The 22,536-nt window shown below is 39.5% G+C and overlaps 2 protein-coding genes across 4 annotated transcripts in view; one reads left to right on the forward strand and one right to left on the reverse strand.

Annotated features, from left to right (window-relative positions):
• LOC140752750 (uncharacterized) overlaps positions 1–21,071 on the reverse strand; it is a 29,708-nt gene extending 8,637 nt beyond the window's left edge. The window contains exons 1-9 of one of the 3 annotated variants that reach the window (XM_073087093.1): positions 20,912–21,026; positions 20,518–20,640; positions 10,836–10,936; positions 7,956–8,076; positions 5,591–5,686; positions 4,496–4,660; positions 3,068–3,179; positions 2,196–2,296; positions 1–10 (exon numbers count right to left, since the gene is read on the reverse strand). The exon at positions 1–10 is cut by the window's left edge and continues 117 nt beyond it. In XM_073087093.1, the coding sequence (XP_072943194.1) occupies positions 1–10; positions 2,196–2,296; positions 3,068–3,179; positions 4,496–4,660; positions 5,591–5,686; positions 7,956–8,076; positions 10,836–10,935 (705 nt within the window). In that variant the 5' untranslated portion in view covers position 10,936; positions 20,518–20,640; positions 20,912–21,026. Of the gene's footprint in view, positions 11–2,195; positions 2,297–3,067; positions 3,180–4,495; positions 4,661–5,590; positions 5,687–7,955; positions 8,077–10,835; positions 10,937–20,517; positions 20,641–20,911 lie in introns of all 3 variants that reach the window. The other 2 variants (XM_073087091.1, XM_073087092.1) reach the window with 2 other exon arrangements.
• Positions 1–22,536, forward strand: part of LOC140752767 (uncharacterized) — a 222,898-nt gene that overhangs the window by 122,960 nt on the left and 77,402 nt on the right. The window lies entirely within an intron of this gene.

Raw genomic sequence — 22,536 nt, forward strand, 5'->3', positions numbered from 1 at the left:
CGCACGACCACTGAACAACAACAAACACATCATTTAGTAACGTCTCTGTTTCTTTCTGTAAGGCTGGCTACCATAGATAAGTATAGATATCTCACTGCCTTGTAATTTAAGGAAGCCATTTTATGGCTTATACGGCTTACAATTCTGTCAGCCATTTAATAATAATCGTTTATTTCAATCTATAAGGATTATAAATAAACAAAATAAACAAAACATCAATTCCAACATCTTAATTATACAATAATAGAAAATCATATATTAATAATATTAATATGCATTAATAAAACATTGAAGTTACTAAGTATAAAATTAATTAATGGCTTTCATGGTGTAATTTACGCGGAACAATGCCGACATGCGCAGTTAAATGGTGCAAAAACACGAAATCGAAGAAAAAAATTCGGAGAAATATCGATTCATTCGTAAATGATCTAAAAACTACATTTTTTTAATATTTTTCAAACATGTAAATAGATGACTGACAATTTCAATTCTCAACACTGGTTACATTTTCTTGTTAGGAGTGAGTAATCTTTACTAATCTATGCCGGCTACAGACACACGCGAGAATCTCGCCGAGAACGCGAAAAAAGTACATCACACGCTTTACATTCTTTAATCGGTCTCAGTGCGACCGTAACATTTTTTTTTTTTTTTTTTTAATATAAGAGTAGCAGACGAGCATGCAGTCCACCTGATGGTAAGTGGCTACTGCCGCCCATGGACATCTGTAATCAACTCCAGATAGGATTAGATATTCCTACTTGAGGTCGGCCACAGATGCACCGCTACCCCTGAGGACTAAGCTGGAACGCCTCGGAAAAGTCTGTCTCCCTTACCACACCCTTCAAACCGGAACACAGCAGTGTTTAACACTACTTTTATTAGGTTGAAATAGGTGTGGCGGTGGTGCCGCCGGAGTCGAACCACAAAGGGTTCTACCACCTTCAGAATTGTATGTTGTTATGTAGGTAGAGCCGCTGCACTGACGTCCGTTCTGGAGAACAGTCAACAATGTGAATGAGAAGGTCGCATGAGTGTTATGCCTTCTCAGTTCTCGCGCAATTTCTGGGCGAGACTTCTCGCATGAGTCTGTTGCCGGCTTTACGGTTCCGTACCCAAACGGTATTAATTGGCCAAGTACAAGTCGAACTCGCACACGGAGACTTTCGTACTATTCTGTTCCGTTTCTACCCTGTACGAGCTACCACATCGTACATGGTGGTATTGCTGATGGCGCATTTCTTACTGCATGTATGTACGTATATATGTATTGCGCACACATACCTACTCATTATTTAGAATAAGCATTTTACTTAATAAAATTTAGTGTTCAAACTGCACTCGTTGGGTTTGGTTATTTTTAACGACTTTACCTCACCCCTCAAAACTGTACACACACATTACATACCCTTTGAGTACAGAACCCTAAAAACGGAATACTATTACTAAGCCTCCGCTGTCTGTGTGTCTCCTGATCCATACTAGATAAAAATTTGAATTTTTACAGAGTATACAATACAATACAATACAATACTCTTTATTGTACACCAGATTTATAGTAACAAACAAAAATACACAATAAACATTAATTAAAGGTACAACTGGCGGCCTTATCGCTAAATAGCGATCTCTTCCAGGCAACCGTTTACAAATAGGAGGAAAGTAATATTGTATAAAAAGAGATCCAGGGTAGGGGTATACATGGGTATAATGTAGCGTATGTATAATGTAGAATGTAATGTAGAGTATGTATAATGGTGGCCCCTATAACAATCAAAAGTTCGAAATAAACGTAGGTTTTTCCGCTCTATCTATTCGACCAGAATAGGTAAACAGTTCAAATTTTCACAATACATGCAGTAAATACATTGTAAAAATCTAAACATTATTACGATTTGAAAAAGCGAATAACGTCAAAAATAGCGGCATCTTGTTTGGGAAAGTCGCATTTATTATCAAACTTATGAAAATTTTAATTATTTGTTGTGATAACGCCCACCTCTACTCTCAATTTATAAAAAATCAAATGTCCATGTCTATTACATTTCAAGAGACAAAATCCTGTGACAGATCGGAAAGCAGAAGTTTAGTAATAACATTTCGTTTTTACTTAATAAACGCTTATTATAATGAAAATCACTATTTGATTCAACTAATAATAAATAAATAAATTAATGATCAATTCCACATACCCAGGTTTCTTGGGTGGCGGTGGACCCTTCTTGACTTTCGCCGAGCAGACGGAGCAGGACTCGTCCGAACAGCTGCTCGCCGAAGAACCAGATCCCGATGACTGTGGACAAGTGGATACACATTAATTAAACATTAAGAAAATACTGTAACTTGTTTTTATAATATACGAGTAGCAGACGAGCATGCAGTCCACCTGATGGTAAGTGGCTACTGTCGCTCATGTATATCTATAATCTTTTCCACTTTCCACTATCTGTAATCAACCCCAGATAAGGCCTATCTGAGATAGTTCACAGACGGGTGGGTTGCTACTCCTTGAGGTCTAATGCCTGTTATTATTCTAATAATCAATCCATCCAATTTCTACCTGCCCACCAAATATAAAATTTTGTTATATCTAGAACGAAAGTCGATCTTTCGTTCAATAGATTGAACATAAATAAGGGATGTCTGTCTCCCTTACCACACCTTTCAAACCAGAACACAGCAGGGTTAACTTTTTTCTTTATTTTTATAATATTGGTGTAGCAGACGAGCATGCAGTCTGCCTGACGGTGAGTAGCTACTGCCATATGGACATTTGGAAGCAACTCCAGATAGCCTTTTAAAGATGTCCAATGTTTACAGATGTCCATAAATTACATAAATTGATTGACTCCTGAGTATTAATATTAGTATTGCTACTCCTGGCCTCGTATGTATGTTTCCTTTACTATGCCTTCAAAATCAGATCACAGCAGCGCTTAACACTGCTGTTATAATAGAAATAAGTGTGGCGGTGGTGCCGCCGGTCGAACCCCGAAGGGCTGTACCACCTTCCAAGTTTATAAGAAGAGGCTCCACATAAATCATAATATTTGATATAGCTCACCTTCCTAGGGTCCGGGGGGCTAGGAGGACGAACCCCGCGCGGCGGGGGCGGAGGCCGAGTGCGCCGCGGGCGGGGGCTAGGCCGGCGGCGGGGGCTCCGCGCTGGGCTCCGTCTGTTTACAATTACAATTAGATCAGTTAGCATATTATGAGGGCTCCAAGGGAATAAGTGATTATTATATTGGAAATGGTTTGGTAAGTCCAATATAATCAAATATCACATAACAGAATATGCATATTAGACAGTTAATTGTATCAGGCGTTACTTTGCGGGAATCCATGCTATTACGCTCCAAAACACGGTTTTTGGAGCGAAACACGTGTTGGTGGGTGGTGGTATGTATGGTGGTGTATATTTTTAATATTTTGCATCTGCACGCATCCTTTGTGGGAGGGAGGGTGGTACATACTGCATGGTTTAAAATATATACCATCATACATATTTGTAGCAGATTGTTGCGAAGTAGTTTTAATCTTAACTTAATATGATTATGATTATGATAGAATATGGATGTTCAAAAATCATTTCTTGGGTCTAAACAGACACATACCCACCGGTAAAATAAGGGGTGACCCGTCCAAGGCGACGAAATCACCTTTTCATTTTGTATAATTTGTATTTTAGCATGGAGACACGTTTTGAAATACTTTTATTGTTGGCGACATTTTTTTAAACATTAGTGTTGAAAGAAAACATGTTTTTTTTTTTTTTTAATATAAGAGTAGCAGACGAGCATGCAGACCACCTAATGATAAGTGGCTACTGCCGCCCATGGACATCTGTAATCAACCCCAGATAGGATTAGATATTCCTACCTGAGGTCGGCCACAGATGCGCCGCTACCCCTGAGGACTAAGCTGGAACGCCTCGGAAAAGTCTGTCTCCCTTACCACACCCTTCAAACCGGAACATAGCAGCGCCTAACACTGCTGTTATTAGGCAGAAATATGTATGGCGGTGGTGCCGCCGGAGTCGAACCACAAAGGGTTCTACCACCTTCAAGTGCAATTCTTTTTATCACACATCTTCATTAAAGTCTATCAGTTAAACACTTTTATTGGTATATTACCAGAGTGGCCTAACTGTGTTTTAATGACAACCCGCGTGGCGGAGCGGTCACCGGTCTGACGCGCAGAGGGTCCCGGGTTCGATCCCCGGCCAGACAGATTTCTAAATGATGAATTTAGATTTCTGTTTCTGGGTCTGGGTGTTTGTGTATTTGTCTGTGTGTGTCCATAGCACCCACGATACAGGGAATCCTAGTGTGGGGCTGTGAGTGTAGAAAGCGTTTTTTTTCACCTATCTGTATTTTCGTAATTTAAAAATGTTGCACTCTTTTAATTTTCTCCATATTGTATATCATGTTTTTTGTAGTTAGGCTACTCTCGTTCTAACGGCCTCAAATCAGCCCCTCCCCTTCACACTCACCTAACGGGACTCCGTCTAGGGCTCCGCCTGGGGCTCCGGCGCGGCGATCGGGAGCGGCTCTTCCTGGGGGACCGGCGCCCGAGCGGCGACCGAGTGCGGCGGACCGGCGAGCGGGTGCGGCGAGTGAGCGGCGACCGGGAACGACGGGTCACCGGCACTGGGGACCTGGTGAACGAAGGAGTGAATGATGAGGTGAATTGACCTATACATAGATTAGTAGAGTACCTGAATGACCGAGCTTTGTTCGGTGTTGTAATAATCAAACAAAAATCCCTGGTGAATGAATCAGTGAGTAGGTGAACGCTTTAATCCCTTACATCATCATCAGCCCGTTATTGTCCCAATTCTAGGCACAGGTCTCCTCTCAGAATGAGAAGGATTAGGCCATAGTCCACCGCACTGGCCAAGTGCGTATTGGTAGACTTCACATACCTTTAAAAACTTTTTTTTTAAGTTTTCGCAGGTATGCAAGTTTCCTCACGATGTCTCCCTTCGCCGTTTTACCCAAGTGATAATTAATTTTTAATGCGCACATAACTTTAGAAAATCATAGGAGCTGGGATTTGAACCTCGGTCCCCTCGATCAAGAGGCAGAGTTTCTTAACCACTGGGCTATCACTGCTTTCTTTTACATGGAAATTGTAAAAGGTAAAGAAGAATTATATTACAACGATATAAACTACTAAAGCGTCGTTGTCAACCGTCGAGTCTCCTCTCCTCCTCACAACGAGCCCTGCCCCAGTGCGTGAATTTTTTTTTTATAATATAAGAGTAACTAGCAGACGAACATGCAGTCCACCTGATGGTAAGTGGCTACTGCCGCCCATGGACATCTGTAATCAACCCCAGGTAGGATTAGATATTCCTACCTGAAGTTGGCCACAGATGCGCCGCTACCCCTGAGGTCTAAGCTGGAACGCCTCGGAAAAGTATGTCTCCCTTACCACACCCTTCAAACCAGAACCCAGCACCGTTTAACACTGCTATTATGAGACAGAAATAGTTGTGGCGGTGGTGCCGCCGGAGTCGTACCACAGTGTTCTACCACAAATGAATGACTGAATGAATGATACAATGAATGAATGATATAAATACCTGGACCGTCTCCCCGGCACCGGCGACCGGGAGCGGCGCGGCGACGCCGATCCCGAGCCATCAATGTACATCTGCTTGTAGCCCGTGTGGCGCCATCTGTTGACAATCAACCGTACTGTACTGACTTTACTGTGTGGCCGTCGACCATTACTGTCCCTCGCTGGGTTACGCTGTTTGTCCACCGCCACCATCACCGAGCCGATACCGATAATCAATGACGGCGCCGAAGTAGCGTACGTACATTTACTATAGCCGCTTGTCCACCGCACGTCCGTCACCCGAGCACCGTCATCCCGGCCGCCGATATTCCGTGTAGATCGGCGTGACCGCTAGTTCGGCACCGAGATGTTGACGGGCCGATGTACCGGCAATATAAAACACATTTGAACTTGTCCATACACTGCCGTCACACGCGTGACAGCTGGAACAAACTAAACCGGCGATATCGGTCGCGGTAGACAAACTATCGCCGTCACGACATATTTAGATCGGCCCTAAATAATCTCGTTCTCGGTATCGGCTCCGTGGCGGTGGACAAACAGCGTTAGGCCATAGTCCAATTGATAAATTATTCACACACATCTTTGAGTAATTTTTTAATAATGTTATACTGAATATATAAACGAGTCTCGTCACAACGGCAAACTGTAGATATTAGCGGGACGAATATAGCACGGCCCGATTTCGGGCCGATTTTAATATGACGTGACGGCGATAGTTTGTCCACCGCGACCAATATCGCCGGTTTAGTTTGTTCCAGCTGTCACGCGTGTGACGGCAGTGTATGGACAAGTTCAAATGTGTTTTACATTGCCGGCACATCGTCCCGTCAAAATCTCGATCTCGGTGTCGATCTAGCGTTCACGGCGATCTACTCGAAATATCAGCGGCCGGGATGACGGTGCTCGGGCGACGGACGTGCGGTGGACAAGCGGCTATAGTCAATGTAAAAAATATGTACCGCTACTTCGGCGACGTCATCTCGTTCTTTGTATCGGTTCGGTGAAGGTGGCGGTGGAAAAACAGCCTTACTGTTGCTACGGAGTATATGCTTGTCGTTGTGTTCGACCTTATTGACTCTCTGACTACACCCGTGCGCAACAACTTCAGAGCGGACCAGAAGTTTTGCGCGGACTATACCAGCCTTTAAGTGAGTGATAATCATCGTCATCAATCTGTATCAATAATTCAATACTATCCCAATTCCCACTGCTGTACTCCGGTCTCCTCTCAAAGGTTAATAGTCCACCGCGCCGGCCAAGTGTAATTCGGTAGACTTACACAAACCATTGAGATCTTTTTTTAATAACATTATCTGATGAATGAATGAGTGAATGAATGAAGAGGGAACGAGGGATAAGACCAGATATTTAAAAATGACGTCTAATAAATAAATTTACAAATTCATTCATCTGGTAGACTTACTGCATTCTGGTTTGAAGGGTGCGTAAGGGAGACATAGTGCAATGCATCTGTGATTATTCCTAGGCAGGTCTCCTATCCCTAATGGTCACAGAGCCCTTCAAGGTTCGACTCTGGTAACCACCACGCCTATTACTGCCTTATAACAGCAGTGTAGTACTGCTGATATGACTAGAAGGGCGTGGTAAGGATGACACATTTATACGAGGTCTTCCAACTTAGTCCTCAAAAGTAACAAGGAATCTGTGCTGGACCGCAGGTAGGACTCTTATACAATAAGCAGCAAAGTAGAGTAGCAGATGAGCATGCAGTACACCTGATGGCAAGTAGCTATTAACTACCGTATGGACATCTATATTCAACCCACGATAGGATTAGATTCCTACCTGAGATCAGCTACAGAATACGCAGTATTATTAGTATTGGGAGTGGTAAGGAGGACATACTTTTCCAAGGCGTTTCAGCTTAGTCCAAAGGATTTGCAACGCATCTGTAGCCGACCTCAGTAGGAATATCTAATCCTAGATTGGGTTCATTACAGATGTCCATACGTCAGTAGCTTACCATCTGGATAGCATGCTCGTCTGCTACTCCTATATTATAAAAAAAAACTAGCCACTGCCGCATGGACATCTATAATCAACCCCCGTTAAGATTTGATACCTACTTGATATCGGCCACATATAGACAGTTGTAGACGTACAGTCCGCGTAAAACTGCTAGTCCGCTCTGAATATAGAAATGAATCGCGGCGCCATAGCAAATCGTATGACTACACCTGCTCGCAACAACTTCAGAGCGGACTAGCAGTTTGGCGATAACTATATATTGAATACGATTAACAATATAATTGTATATCATTGTTATGTTCTGTTGATGTGTGCAATAAAGAATATATATCTACCTATCTATCTATCTATCTACGGTTAGCCGTCTGACTCACCTGTTGGGATCTTTCTCCTCCACTTCCAACAGCTTCCTGTCCCAACTGCCCGGCGACGCTTGCCGCGCCCTCTTCATCACATTGTCGATTTCCTTCCGACGGCCGGCTGGGTTTGATGGATCTGTGGTAAAGACAAAATTAAAAAAACATATTCTACACGAATTATGGGTACACAGAGAGAATGATGACCCGTGTGGCGGAGCGGTCGCCATACTGGTCTAACATGCAAAGGCTTCAGGGTTCGATCTCCGGCCAGACATGATGAATTTGCATATTTGTCCTGGGTCTGGGTATTTGTTTATTTATGTATTGTATTTGTGTGTGTGTGTATGTGCTATTAGTATAGAAGACATTTTTTAATTGTATAAACACCCAACTGATATCCTGACGGTGATAGAACCCTTTGTGATTCGATTCCGGAGGCATCATCGCCACACCTATCCCTGTCTAATAACAGCAGTGTTAATTATATACAATCACAGGCACGGAAACTTGGTCAAGTATAAAAATTATGATAACTTTAGTTTTTTTTTCAGTTTTCACTGCAAGTTTAGACCAATTTTGATCGTCATCCAATTAATGTCTTTAATTTATTTTTACTCATAAGTAATGTTTTTTTAACACGCTTTTATTAGCTTGGGTTGTATGTATGTACGTAACAGAATGGAATCTTTGAACCCGATTTCTATCCACTTTAAACTTAAAAAAGTGTGGGGCGCTTTTCGAACCTGATAAATGGAGCACCCCACACTTTTTCCACAATGATACTATTTACTGTTCCTTAATTGATTCCTAGATTGAAGATTATTTTTTGCTTTTTAGTTGATTTTAACATAAAAGCGTGTTTTTTAGTTTTTTGAGCTATATTTTTTAAGTTTATAATGAGGTTTAAGCGCATAGTCAGTCACATATACACAAAATTAAACACTGCAGTTTTGAGTGCTAGTAATTAATAACTGTTTGATCTTTGATAGCGTGTTGTACTTTTTAATATCGTGTGTTTCCTCCTTTAGCCCTTATGAAAGTCTGCAATCGGTCTGGCTTGTTTTGGGTGACTTTTTGATGTCCACTTGCTATAAGTCGCGCCAGGTAGTCTGTGCAGCATCTCGAAGCTGGCTAACATTTTGTGGCGGGTTCGATGCTGTTTTAATTGACGTTTTTAGCTTACCCCAAATGTATTCTATAGGATTTAAATCGACTGGCCACTGCAATTTTTGGATACCAACCTCTTGAAGGTACTCGAATCATGCATTAAAATGAATTGGTCATATCCAATAAACATTCCGAAGGGTACAACATGTTCTTTAAGGATGCCCTCGACGTATCGTGTTGCAGATCGAGCGTTATTGACGATGACCAATTCTGTACGAGCATCAAAACTAACGCGCTCCCATACAATTATAGAGTCATCACCAAAACTTTTGGAGTGATAGCAATCGCCAAATATCCTTCACCTTGCCTTCTCCAAGCACGTTGTCTACCATCAGGTGCATTTAAAGCGATCGTCCGTAAACAAAACCCTAGTCCATTGTTCATAAAACCAGTTAGCATGTTCGCGGGCAAATTAAAGCCGAGCTGCTCTATGCTGTGGGACAAGCTGTGGGCCTCGGGCTGGTCTTCTTGCTTTTAAATAAACTTCCGCCATATGTCTTCTCACCGTACGCTCACTAGCATTTCATATCCCTGGCATACATCCTGCATCCAGCATACATTCCTGGAGATTTTAAGCCGCTGCCGGATCTCAACAGCGGTAAGGAAGCGTTTTCTTAAAATCTCTAACACAATAAAGCTTTCGTTAGGTGACGTGCAACGTACACTGCCACTGCCTGGTCTGCATGTGCAGCGGCCGGTCTCTTGGTACCGTTTTAGTGCATATTGCATCGAAAAAGTGGTACGTTATGGATAGTTGCTGCTGCACGATGTGTCATCCCTTGTTCGACTAATGCCACTGCTTGTGACATCTGATTTGGTAAGGAAGGCATTTTTATGGATCCTAGGGCACCTTTAGATGTTTATTTATCACAATAAAACCAAAGAACTTTGATAACTTCACACTTGCAAATTCCAGAACACAATTTAAAACGTTGAGTTCGTCGAATAAATGACACCGTTCAACTAAAATTCAGAACCCAAACCAAAATGCACTTCAATTTAGTTATTACCTTCTTAGGATTAACGTGAACATTATTTCTATCCGCTTATACAATAAGAACAAAGTCAGACACACTTAAAATTTGTTATCGCTTGTTATAAGTTTGGCCAAGATGCCGTGCCGCTCAGTGTGTTTGTTATGCAATTATGTTGTGAGGACTATTAGAGACCAACATCTTTGATGAACACTATGTTCGTCTATACCGAACCGTTTAGTCAGCGCACGCCGGTAAAGCATCACATCTTTCCCAATAACCGCCGACTTGATATACACATGCCACTATTTTTCTCTGGACTTTTTGTTCAATTATAATAAAATATAGCCTATAGCACGCCTGAATTCTGTAACTTTCTGACTGTAAAAGAAGTTTCATTTTCGGTTCAGTATTTTCGGAGATTAGCTCTTACAAATAAACAAACAAAAACAAACAATCAAAGTTACAAACTTTACCTCTTTATAATTTTAGTATAGGTTCTATGCTGTTAGTGTCAGCGCCAAACTGCTAGTCCGCTCCGAATATAGAAACAAGTCGCGTCGCAATAGCAAATTGAAGATATTAGCGAGACCAAGATAGCGCGAGACTCCGCTGCCCGCTCTCGCCCACGGGCACATAGCTGCGTTAGTGTGCCCTTACGTTACGGAGTACATGCTAACTAAACCTGCGCGCAACAACTTCAGAGCGGACTAGAAGTTTGGCGCGGACTATACCACACGACATTACCACTCACCGGTTATCCTGGAGTGCTGCGGATTCCTATCCATGTGCAGTCTGTTCTTCGACGCGGCCTCGGCGGCTCGCGACACGGAGCCGTTACGACGCGACGACATTCTGTAATGAGAAAAACTTTATTGATTATCGAGTACCAATGTACATAGGATTTTTAAAGTTTTGACAGTTCAATGCAATGGCGGACTATAGAGATGTGCCGAGTCAGGTCGACTCGAGTCAGTACTCGAGTACTTACATAAAATCGCATACTCGAGTAGCTCGCGAGTGAGTGATATAAAATATACATATCTTCACCAAAGAGCTAATCACTCATCAACTCCGACGGTTTTGAATTTTTTTTTTACAATATAAGTCCACCTGATGATAAGTGGCTACTGCCGCCCATGGACATCTGTAATCAACCCCAGATTGGATAAGATATTCCTACCTGAGGTCGGCCACAGATGCGCCGCTACCCCTGAGGACTAAGCTGGAACGCCTCGGAATAGTCTGTCTCCCTTACCACACCCTTCAAACCGAAACACAGCAGGCCCTAACACTGCTGTTATTAGGTAGAAATAGGTGTGGCGGTGGTGCCGCCGGAGTCGAACCACAAAGGGTTCTACCACCTTCAAATTACATCTTTATATTCGCGTCACATGGTTGAGTTCATAGTTTCAAATGATTCCGGATATAAGATCTTCAACACAACCATGTTATACTCGCACGCGAGTGATCATCAATTTTTTACAATTAAATATATCTTTTTTGTTGTTAATACAATTTTTCATTAAAAAAATTCTAAGTTTATTTTATATTTTTTAGTTTGATTTCTATAAAAGCGTGTTCTTTAGTTCTTTTCAACTATATTTTTTTTACTAAGAACATGAAAACAGGGATATACAACTAGCGTTGACTGTGATCTATATAAATAAAAATGAATTTCCGTTCGTTAGTCTCGCTAAAACTCGAGAACGGCTGAACCGATTTGACAAATTTTAGTCTTGAAATATTCGTGGAAGTCCTGGGAAGGTATAAACGATGAGAAAATATAACAAAATTGCAAGAAAAATACTAAAAACGACAATTTGATTTTCCCATACAAACTGTTCTTACCTGTCAAACGTTCAGTTGACGATCAATTTTATATAAATTTTAATGATCGTTTAAGGTTAATATACGATCAATTTTATTGCGCAATATCACGTATTGTACAATATAAATGATCGTGTAAGGTTAATATTGAAGATTGCGAAAGGATTCAAGAAAAGTTTGAATGAGTATATATATTATTATGAGTTTTTATATTGCAGTATAGTGTAGGAGTCTTGCATTTAGCTTTCTGGTTCGAAATAATAGAACTTTTTTATCACCATTTATGGAAAATCTACCCTTAAGAAGGTAAAGTAGGGGTTGAAAGTTTGTTTGGAAGTTCGCCGATTTTGAAGCAGTCTATGAAAAATGGTATTTAGCTTTTTGATTGAAAATAATAGAACACATATTACACCGTTTTTTTAAAAATCAACCCTTAAGGTTGTTTAATAGGGGATAGAACTTTATTTTAAAATCCGTTCATTTCGCAGCAAGGACTGTAAAAATTTGCATTTAGCTTTCTGGTTCGAAATAGTAGAGCTACTTTTACACCATTTATGGAAAATCTATCTCTATGTGGTTAATATAGGGGTTGAAAGTTTGTTTAGAAGGAAGCCGATTATGAAGCAAAGTCTATGAAAATTAATGTTTGACTTTCTGGTTGTAAACAATGTCATACTTATTTCCCCGTTTTTGCAAAATTAACCCTTAAGGGTTGGAACTTTGTTTATAATCCGTTAATTTGGAAGGAAGCACTATGAAACTTTTAATTAGATATAATGAAGCATCTGAGTCACTGTTATTTTTAGATCAACCCTTAAGACGGCTAAAAAAGGTATGCAGTATGCCTTTCTGTTTGGACACCTGTTTTAGCATTTTTAGCTTTTTTTTGTTAACGAGGGGCAACCTTCAAAAGGTACCCTGTACCTTTTGAAGGTTCAGAAAACAGAAACCCACTTTAAGTCGCCTCTTACGACAGGCAGGGGATACCGTAGCCCTATTCTGCTGCCGGAACTACAGGGACATCTGCATTTTAGCTACTCAACAATCAACCCCATTAGGATACTATAAAGAAAGTTTTTTTAAAAACCGTTATAGAAGTTATACTTCTTTTGGCGTGTTTGGTACAAGAGCAGAGTGCAGAAAGGATTATTGTAGGGCGATATTCCACGGGCCGTCGTAACATGTTTTTTAACATGGGAATGTAATGCGCGTGCTGAAGTGCAGAACAGCGATTTTTTAGTAACGCGCAGATCCGCGGGCCACTCGCCACTCATGGATCATGGGTTGCCGACCGCTGGCATTGAACATTAGCTTTTAGAAAATTTCTGATGAAATATTTATTGATACATATGTACAAAGGAATGTTTTTGAAATTCCACTGAAAAGGTAAAATAAGTGTTATAAGTAGATATTATACGGGAATCTTTTAGGTTCGAAGTTAGAAATGTCAAATTTCAGATAGCGGTTATTCACACGTAAGCACAACTACATTACAACGTCGACGGGTGCAAATATTCATATACGATAATGCGTAATTTTATTCACATGGAACACATTCACTACATCGCAACCACCTTGGATACACTGCTTGCCGACATTTTGTCCCTGCCGTGGGGTACGGCTGTGTTTTTTTTTTATAATATAGGAGTAGCAGACGAGCATGCAGTCCACCTGATGGTAAGTGGCTACTGCCGCTCATGGACATCTGTAATCAACCCCAGATAGAATTAGATATTCCTACCTGAGGTCGGCTACAGATGCGTCGCTGCCCCTGAGGACTAAGATGGAACGCCTCGCAAAAGTTTGTCTCCCTTACCACACCCTTCAAACCGGAACACAGCAGCGCCTAACACTGCTGTTATTAGGTAGAAATAGGTGTGGCGGTGGTGCCACCGGAGGCGAACCACAAAGGGTTCTACCACCTTCAAATGGTTATACGTGGATGGTGATGTGGTAGACACATATCCCTTGGATAAAAATTTTGGGCTAGAACAGGGCTACAGTATCCCCTGCCTGACGTAAGAGACTAAAGGGGGACTTCTGGGGTTGCGAGCGGCAAGAATTGCTCCCATTCTTACCTCCCTCCCTAACCGCCCAGTTAGCGATCCTGGAAAGAACCACTGTATGTTAGGCCGCATACCTTAAGCTAAACACCAAAAGTTGTGAGAGGGGGTTTTAGTGCGTTAATAATTTGGTTCACATATACGTTTGTTTTATTTTTCACATACCATGGGACTGTTATGATTTTTTCATAGTGATTAGGTATTTTATAGGTCAGAGGATAACATGGACGGTTTCTATGGTTAGTGTAAATAATAATTATTGTATTTTACATGAAACTTATATTTTAAAGACGTTTCATTTCAGTCCACGAATCGGCTACTATCTATTTTTCATACCCCTAAGTGATAAGGGTTGTTCACTCTTAGCATTTATTTATTTATATGGCAACACAACGTTTGCCGGGTCAGCTAGTAATTCATATATAATTTCTTGCCAGTCCTAAGCCATGAAGGAAAATCAAAACCTTATTTATGGTTAGAACGAATTATCTGAACTTTATCTAATTTCTGTCTAAAATAATTCGTTGTTTAGTAAACATTGTATTCTGCGAGGAACTGGGAACACGTAATTATTAGGTGAATAGATTAGTAGATTAGTTTTACCCTAATCATTGTATCCTTACTAATATTATAAATCCGAAAGTAACTCTGTCTGTCTGGAAGTCTCTACTTCACGCCTAAACCACTGAACCGATTTTAATGAAATTTTGTACAAAGATAGTCTGAGACCCGAGAAAGGACATAGGATAGTTTTTATCCCGGAAATCCCACAAGAACTAGGGATGGCGATCCAAGATCGATTAATCGGAGAATCGATCTTTTGGACCAAAAAGTCGATTATTTTAATCATATTAGTAAGGATTGAATCGTAATCAAGTGATGATCTTTAGCAAAGTTGTTGTCCATGAGCCCACGAAGGTTCCAGAGTTGGTACGACCAATTTTCGCCAGATGGCGCCACTGTCGTTCCAATGAAGGTACGAATTTTCAGTTCTATGTATGTTAGTATGTCATATTATTGTCTTTTAGACGCGGCGAAGCCGCGGGCAAATACTAGTATTATATAAAACACGTAGTTTCGCTCCATAGAATATCATCAGATTGATCAGATTCTCTGATATACTGATATAAAATGACGCTTACATCGTTACAGAACTACTGAGCTAAAGTGAGCTACTGAGCTAAAAGAGTGATATATACCACTGAATTCAAGAGATGTATCTCTCTCTTTTCACTTTAGTGATACATTTTGCGCACCTCTATCGTGTACAAATAAGTGATCATTCGAGTACCAGTGATACTCGAACAATGATGGTACTCGTACACTGACTCCTCTTTGGCACCTTATATAGGCAACTTTATATAGCAGCAGGAACTGTGCAAGTTAAAAAAATGTGAGCCGTCACGGGACGCCTGGCAGATGTAAAACATCGACATTATTTTGTAAAAGTAATATGCAGAAAAGAACATATTGTGATAGGAACTAAATATGTCATAATGATAAAATAAAATATTACGATTTTTTCCAGATAACGATGACTATTTATTGAATAAACATTTATTTTCATTAAATACAAAAAATTACGAATGTATTTCAAATCGTGACTACTTAATTTGTTTAATCAGTGACTTCGGTAATAATTATTGCGCATGGCGACGCGTCGCCACACCGTACACACTACTGCATATAGACTGTATATATATACCATCGTATAGCGGCATCGACATACGACATCGTATATGGAGACGCATGCCGTGGCGCGGCGACGGCATGCGTCGCCACGCCAGAAATCGGTTTTACGTGCGGCTTAGATGTTTCACATCAAAAACTGTACTTGGACTTTGTACTGTTTTGGACTGTGTGTTACAAAGTACTTGAATACTTAATTTTTTTTTATAATATAAGAGTAGCAGACGAGCATGCAGTCCACCTGATGGTAAGTCCCTACTGCCGCCCATAGTCATCTGCAATCAACCCCAGATAGGATTAGATATTCCTACCTGCAGTCGGCCACAGATGCGCCGCTACCCCTGAGGACTAAGCTGGAACGCCTCGGAAAAGTCTGTCTCCCTTACCACACCCTTCAAACCGGAACACAGCAGCGTCTAACACTGCTGTTATTAGGTACAAATAGGTGTGGCGGTAGTGCCGCCGGTGTCGAACCACAAAGGGTTCTACCACCTTCATGCTAACTAGAGTACCATGTGAATACTCCAACTCGATTCTTTTTTTGACGTGACAACGTCTTAAATTAGGTTGCGGCTGGGAGTCACTTATGAAAAAGTGTAACGCCCGGTAACGTTACGATGAGTCACCGAACGAGAGAGAGGCCCGCCGAATGCCTTGCGTCTCTCTCCCACTCAATTATGATCGGTCTGCCGCGCGCGCAGCACTAGAGAATTTAATTATATTCATATCAATAAATATTCTACCGAGAAAAAGACGTTGTCACGTAAAATCTTCACCCGTAAAACCGACTTTACAGGCAACCATTTTTTTTATGAGTACTAAAGTACTCGAATACCAAAAATGGCCGACTCGGCACATCATTAGCGGACTAAGCTCGTCGGAGGCCCATGGTGGGAATGTTGAATGGTGCTCGGGGCGAAAAGCTAAAGGCTCCTAGTCTACTTCTTAGACTTGCTCTAATTTTACCACGTTTTACTAATGTGTACAAGGGAACTTGTAGACATTTGGACGAACCTCAGGACCAGACGCCAGGGGCGGACTACGCCTGTGACCAATTCGTCCGCTAGTGGATGAATCCCAAGTTCAGAACATAGATTAGTAACAATATCTCACCACCTTGTGATTGAAGGAAGCCACAAATGGTAGACAAGGTGGACAAAGACAAGACAAGGTGGACAGGGACAAGGTTTTGAAGATGGTAGAACCCTTTGTGGCTCGATTCCGGCGGCACCACCGCCACACCTATTTCTACCTAATAACAGCAGTGTTAGGGGCTGCTGTGTTCCGGTTTGAAGGGTGTTGTAAGGGAGACAGACTTTTCCGAGGCGTTCCAGCTTAGTCCACAGGGGTAGCGGCGCATCTGTGGCCGACCCCAGGTGGGAATATCTAATCCTATCTGGGGTTCATTAAAGATGTTCATGGGCGGCAGTAGCCACTTACCATCAGGTGGACTGTATGCTCGACTGCTACTCCTATATTATAAAAAAAAAGACAAATACGTAAAATTGACTGACTGTTTTCCCATTACGTCTCCGACTGTCATGGTGTAATTTACGCGGAGCAATGCCGACATGTGCAGTTAAGTGGTGCAAAAACAACACGAAATCGAAGAAAAAGTGCGGAGATGCTCTAAAATCTACATTTTTTTTTAATATTTTTCAAACACGAAAATAGATGACAGTGACAATTTCAATTGTCAAAACTGGTTACATTTTCTTGTTAGGAGTGAGTAATCTTTACTAATCTAAGGTTCAAAATAATTATAGATAGTACAGATCTTATGTAGGATTATCCAAAACTTATCTCAGTACCTACTTTGGATGCCACACATACAAAAGTGGGGACATGTTATTAAAATAGGGGATTATTGTTATTTTTTTAAAGTAAATTCTGATCGTCTCTGTGCTTTTTATGTATCCTTAGATCTTTGTTTTTATTTTTTTTAATGTTTTTTTTTTAAGAATAGGATCCATAACACTGAGTCATATTAAGTGTAATAATTTATTCATCAAGACTTACTTTTAACATTATTTACATGTTTAATACTATAAGTCTGATTCATAATAAGGTGTCCAAAATTTAAACAAAGAAATGTCATTGTAAAAATATGATTACAGGTATTGTATACCTGAACAAATTAACAAGAAACAAAAACTTTAACAAACTCAACAAGAAACAAAAACTTTAACAACTAAACACAATTTAATAAACGCACTGAGAAAACAAGAAAACATTAGAGTTGGATCACGATCACGAAAATGAATTGCATTAGCTACGAAACTTAAAATGGCAGCACAAAAAATGTTTTGGATCCCGATTGTGTTACCATTTCAATTTTCTTATTACCATAAACCTTGTTTTTTATTATTATTACTGTATGGAACGAAATTGAGGTCCCATAAATATTACAAAATGTGAATTGATCTTAATTTATTTAGATTATTATTTTATTATTGTTGTATTACTTTAATAACATCAAAAATAAGAAACCACAATTTAAAACATATTGTCATGACTCATGATAGGTCAACATCTTTGTTTACATTTTGGACACCTAATTATGAATCGGACTATGAGATATAATGACTGATTTATGATAATCAAATACTTATAAGACAGTAGTGCTGTAGTAATTAAATATCTAAACTTTAGATTATTTTAGGATGCTTTGATAGCAGTGATAGCGTAGTTGAAACATGGGCTCTCCAGCGATAAGTCCAAGATTCAAATCAGAGTCACCTCTCATTTTCCAAATTTATGTGCATGTTATAAATCCTTATCCTTACTAATATTATAAATCCGAAAGTAACTCTGTCTGTCTGTCTGGTTGTCTCTTCTTCACGCCCAAACCACTGAACCGATTTTAATGAAATTTTGTACCAAGATAGTCTGAGATCCGAGAAAGGACATAGGATAGTTTTTATCCCGGAAATCACACAGGAACTAGGGTTGGCGATCTAAGATCGATTAACCGGAGAATCAATCTGTCGGACCCAAAACATTGATTATTTTAATTGATATTCGTAAGGATTGAATTGTAAACTATGCATTTGATCAAGTGATGATCTTTAGCAAAGTTGAAGGTATGAAAATACTGTTTTATGTATGTTAGTATGTTATATTATATTCTTTTAAACGCGAGCGAAGCCGGGGGCAAAAACTAGTTAATTATAACTTGCTTTAACTGTCAAGGAAAACATTGCCAGGTAACCTGTGAGATATTGAAATAAACATTTCTCAAAGGTATGTGAAGTTTACTGCATGCACTTGTCCAGCGCGGTGGACTATGGCCTATGATGATGAGTGTGGTTGTAGATTGAGGGAGTTTAAGATTATTTTAACCACTGAGACACACTTATTTTTACCGATTCATCTATTGGTAATTCAGAGCTACTGTTAGATGACAAAAGTTTAAAATTGTAGTAAATATTTCAACTTGTAAGTCACTTTTCCATAAAGCTTTCTCAATTATGCTTAGTAAGGATTGCCTTTGAGCGTTGATATAAATCATTGATACTCATTGCGCGTGAAATAAATGATTCCAATAAATATCATTATTGTTATAGCCTTTTATTCCTAAACATAGGGTTACAGGAAGTCCCAAGTTTGGTGTGCCTTTTGGCATAGGTATCCTCTAATCTCTTCCAATAGATCATATCCCTTACAACTCTCAACCAGAAGGGTCCCGCTGTCATTCTAGTGACAAATATCATTATAATGACATTTTCTATTACAGTAAAAGCACTTCCATACAGCCATATAGAGCTAACCATGGACTTGTGAAAGATTGTATAGCTGTTATGGTTCGAATGCAAAGGTACCATTGTCACATGTATTTCTAACATAAAGCGGCTCTGCAATTCTGTAAAGGTTGTGGATACCAGCTACATGTGAGATCATATACCTGGGTTGACTGTTCTCCTACTTCCTTATGAAACTAAATATCACTGAGGCTACACTCCACTATTTCTAAAGGATACTTTTAGAAGTGGCTTTTTGGACCTTCCATCTAAGGTCCATACAGTTTTAGTAATGCTTATGTAAATCTTATATATAAAATTCTCGTGTCACAATGTTAGTTACCGTACTCCTTCGAAACAGCTTTACTGATTTTCACCAAATTTTATATGCATATTCAGTAAGTCTGAGAATCGGCTACTATTTTTCATACCCCTAAGTGATAAGGGTTGTTCACCCTTAACACTTTTTTATTTATATGGCAACACAACCTTTGCCGGTACAGCTAGTACTTTTGTAATATGGAACCCGCACATATAAGAACCTTAGGTAAACAGTATGCCTATTTATTTCTGCATAACTTTTCTCACAATTATTCAAAAAATTAATTATTCTTGCTAAACAATACTAATTGTTGATTTTACACAACTGTTTTTAATAATCCAAGGTTGGTCTTCAACCCAGACCTTGGGAATCATTCATTGAGATATCTTTTTCAGTAAACAAGTGGAGTTAGTTGGTTTTAAGCATTTTTTGTACAAGAAAACCTACTAGAAGTTTTTGTTTGAGTTACATAAGAATTTTGTTATTGATTTTTCAAATCTAAACACGAAATGCATTAGAATTTTGTCTACAAATGTAGATGTTTATCTAATCTGCCTAATCAATTAAAAGTATGACTCATCTGAACCTGCTTATTGATTGGACTGACAGATATGGAGTTAGTAAATTTTGCACTAAAATGGTAAAATGACGCAGATTTATCTGCAATTCATCTGATAAGTCGCGAATCCGGCCTACTTACAACCGATCTATATTTACTTTCACAAGATGGCCGCTCCAAATTATTGATTTTTCCGTAGTCACTCACCTGAAGGAGAATGGAAAATGGCTTACCTCTGAGGCTCCGTTCGCGAGTGAAAGGAGCTAGGGCTCCAACGCGCGCGACGAGACGCGGGGGGCGAAGCCCCGGGGCGGCGCGCGGTGCCACGCGGAGGCACGCGAACTCCAGCGACGCCGCTGTAAGCCAACCGACATACTTAACATGACGAAAAACGCGCGCGGCGCGGTCGCGGTGGCCTCTGAGGCTCTCGCGGGAACGGAAACCCTCGTGAGGCAAACATGCAGCCTCCGGGCGCACGCGGGCGCGACAGCTGCCGACCGAGGCAGCCCCGATCCATCGACCGATCTCCATTTTCTCCTTTGTTACTCCAAGTGCCCCAAACGTAGACTGCTGAACATCAAAACATACTAAATCCACCTTAATTAATCACAAAACAAAGTTACGAACCAGTAAACACGGAAACTTTCACTGAAGTTCAATGGTAATGCCGATGTACTCGCTAAACAAATCCGCGACACACCTTTCTCGATGCATCGGCCATTTTGTTTTGCGTTGCGAAGAAATTTTGACTGATTCGACTACGTCTTTTCTTCACGTCGTTTTGTTATTGCAAAAAAAGTGAAAGCACAGATGTAGAAATTCTATTTAAATAAAAAAATGCTGCATTCTAGCTAAGAAATTGATTTAAATTCTTATCATTTTTATATTTTAAGAAATAATTTTGGTATTTGATTTAAGTTAGGTTAATAGTTGTGTTTAATAAATTAAAAGCACTATTTATTTGAATATTTATGACAAGCAATACTAAAACGCTCATTTAGTATTGCCAGTATCTATTTACTATTTCTACCATAATTATTTTTATCATGAATGTCATTCTATTTATCAATAGAAACTTACGTAAATAGAAAATGTTCGTCATAAAAGATGTACCAAATTATTTTTATTTGCACATTTTTACATATATGCGTACTTAGATACATGTATTGATAACTAAATTATAGCTCTGTCAGTTCCACTATAAAACTGATATGTGATAAAAACTACCAAACTTTTAAAGAAGAACAAGCGATATGGCAATCGATAATTTTGAAAAAAGAAGTGATAGTGCGGTAACAGCGTCCGGCTAGTGGGGGTGTTACTAGCACTTTTTAATTTTAAGTTTCTTAATTTCTTTTAAGTTTAACTTTAGTGTAACTATAACTTACATAATACAATAACAAATAATTGATTAATAATCGTTATAATAACTATAAAAGTAAGTTTGCAATATTGTGTTAAATGAGTTTTTGCAATAAGAACATAGATTTAAATTAAATCCAAAAGTAAATACAGACTATTATAACGGTGGTACGAGATACTGGCTGTAAACACATAATCAACTGTGGAAAAACAAGCAAAATTGACGGTAAGTGGCAAAACTTTATTACATCTGTATCAAAGATAACGCAACCGGCGGGATTGTAAAATTGAGTAGCTATTGTTGCAAGTAACTGCATAATAATATTGAACGATTTTTTTTTAATTCTTTAACCAATCATTTAATAAATATCAAGAATGTATAAAAATGAAACGTATAAGTACTTATTCTTTTTACTCCGTTTTTTTATTGTTAATCTTGTTATATTTTTTAAATATTTGAAATAATTATTTATTTATTATGTAAATAACGCAGTATTAGTTATTTATTCGTAAATTTTCTCTGAAAATGTTTTTATTTGTCAAGAATTCAAAAAAGGAGCTTACTAATAAGCCGTTTGTGGCTTCATTCAATTTCAAGGCGGCGAAGTATCTTTACTAATCTATGCCTTCTATCTAAAATTATTCAAAATGTTTATTTCGAACTCGATTACGATTTACATATTTTTATATCGGAGCTGTGCCCCGCGGTTTCACCCGCGTTAAAAAGAAATAGGGGCACAGCTAGTTCTAAAATATAAGTAGCCTAAGTTACTTCTTATTACATCAGCTACCTGCCAATAAAAGTCCCATCAAAAACGGTCCGCTATTTCAGAGACTAGCCAGAACAAACAGATAGACAGACAGACAAAAATTGTAAAAAATGTTATTTT

The sequence above is a fragment of the Epargyreus clarus genome, unplaced genomic scaffold (assembly GCF_041222505.1).
Source record: "Epargyreus clarus isolate Ecla_fem2 unplaced genomic scaffold, WU_Ecla_fem_2.2 ptg000025l, whole genome shotgun sequence".
In the NCBI taxonomy this organism is placed as follows: Eukaryota; Metazoa; Arthropoda; class Insecta; order Lepidoptera; family Hesperiidae; genus Epargyreus; species Epargyreus clarus.